General features: G+C 61.0%; 1 protein-coding gene across 1 annotated transcript in view; it reads right to left on the reverse strand.

Moving 5' to 3' along the window:
* SMARCD2 (SWI/SNF related, matrix associated, actin dependent regulator of chromatin, subfamily d, member 2) overlaps nucleotides 1–413 on the reverse strand; it is a gene marked incomplete at its 5' end in the record, with an annotated part of 4416 nt that overhangs the window by 865 nt on the left and 3138 nt on the right. Inside the window, 2 exons of the mRNA XM_009079457.1 lie at nucleotides 5–34; nucleotides 138–239. Of these exons, the coding sequence (XP_009077705.1) occupies nucleotides 5–34; nucleotides 138–239 (132 nt within the window). The remainder of the gene's footprint in view (nucleotides 1–4; nucleotides 35–137; nucleotides 240–413) is intronic.

Below are 413 nucleotides of genomic sequence, written 5' to 3' on the forward strand. Positions count from 1 at the left end.
GCACTTGTTCCAGTTCCTGCCGGCGCTGCTGGACCTGCGGGTGACAGGAGCACTCAGGAAGGATGCAGGGGAGCCCCAGGGTGTCCCCACTGCCATCTCAACGTGCTCAGCACCCCCTGGCACGGCCCAGAGCTCACCTTGGCAAAGATGTGTCTGCCCACAGCCTCCTGTGCCCAGGGCTGCTGGTAGAACTCCGCTCGCCGCTCCTCCTCGGGGTTCCCGATCACATCCGTGATGATCTGAGCCAAACACGGAGTGGGGACAGGGGGTGAGCACCAGGGCTGGGTCCAAACCCCCTCCCAGCCCCTCTGCCCAGCCCCAGGGTTTGGAATCATGGGATTGTTAAGGTGGGAAGAAGACCTTTAAGGATCATCAAGTCTAATCGACAACCAGCACCATGTTCACCACTAACC

Source organism: Acanthisitta chloris, unplaced genomic scaffold (genome assembly GCF_000695815.1).
Source record: "Acanthisitta chloris isolate BGI_N310 unplaced genomic scaffold, ASM69581v1 scaffold31707, whole genome shotgun sequence".
Taxonomy (NCBI): Eukaryota; Metazoa; Chordata; class Aves; order Passeriformes; family Acanthisittidae; genus Acanthisitta; species Acanthisitta chloris.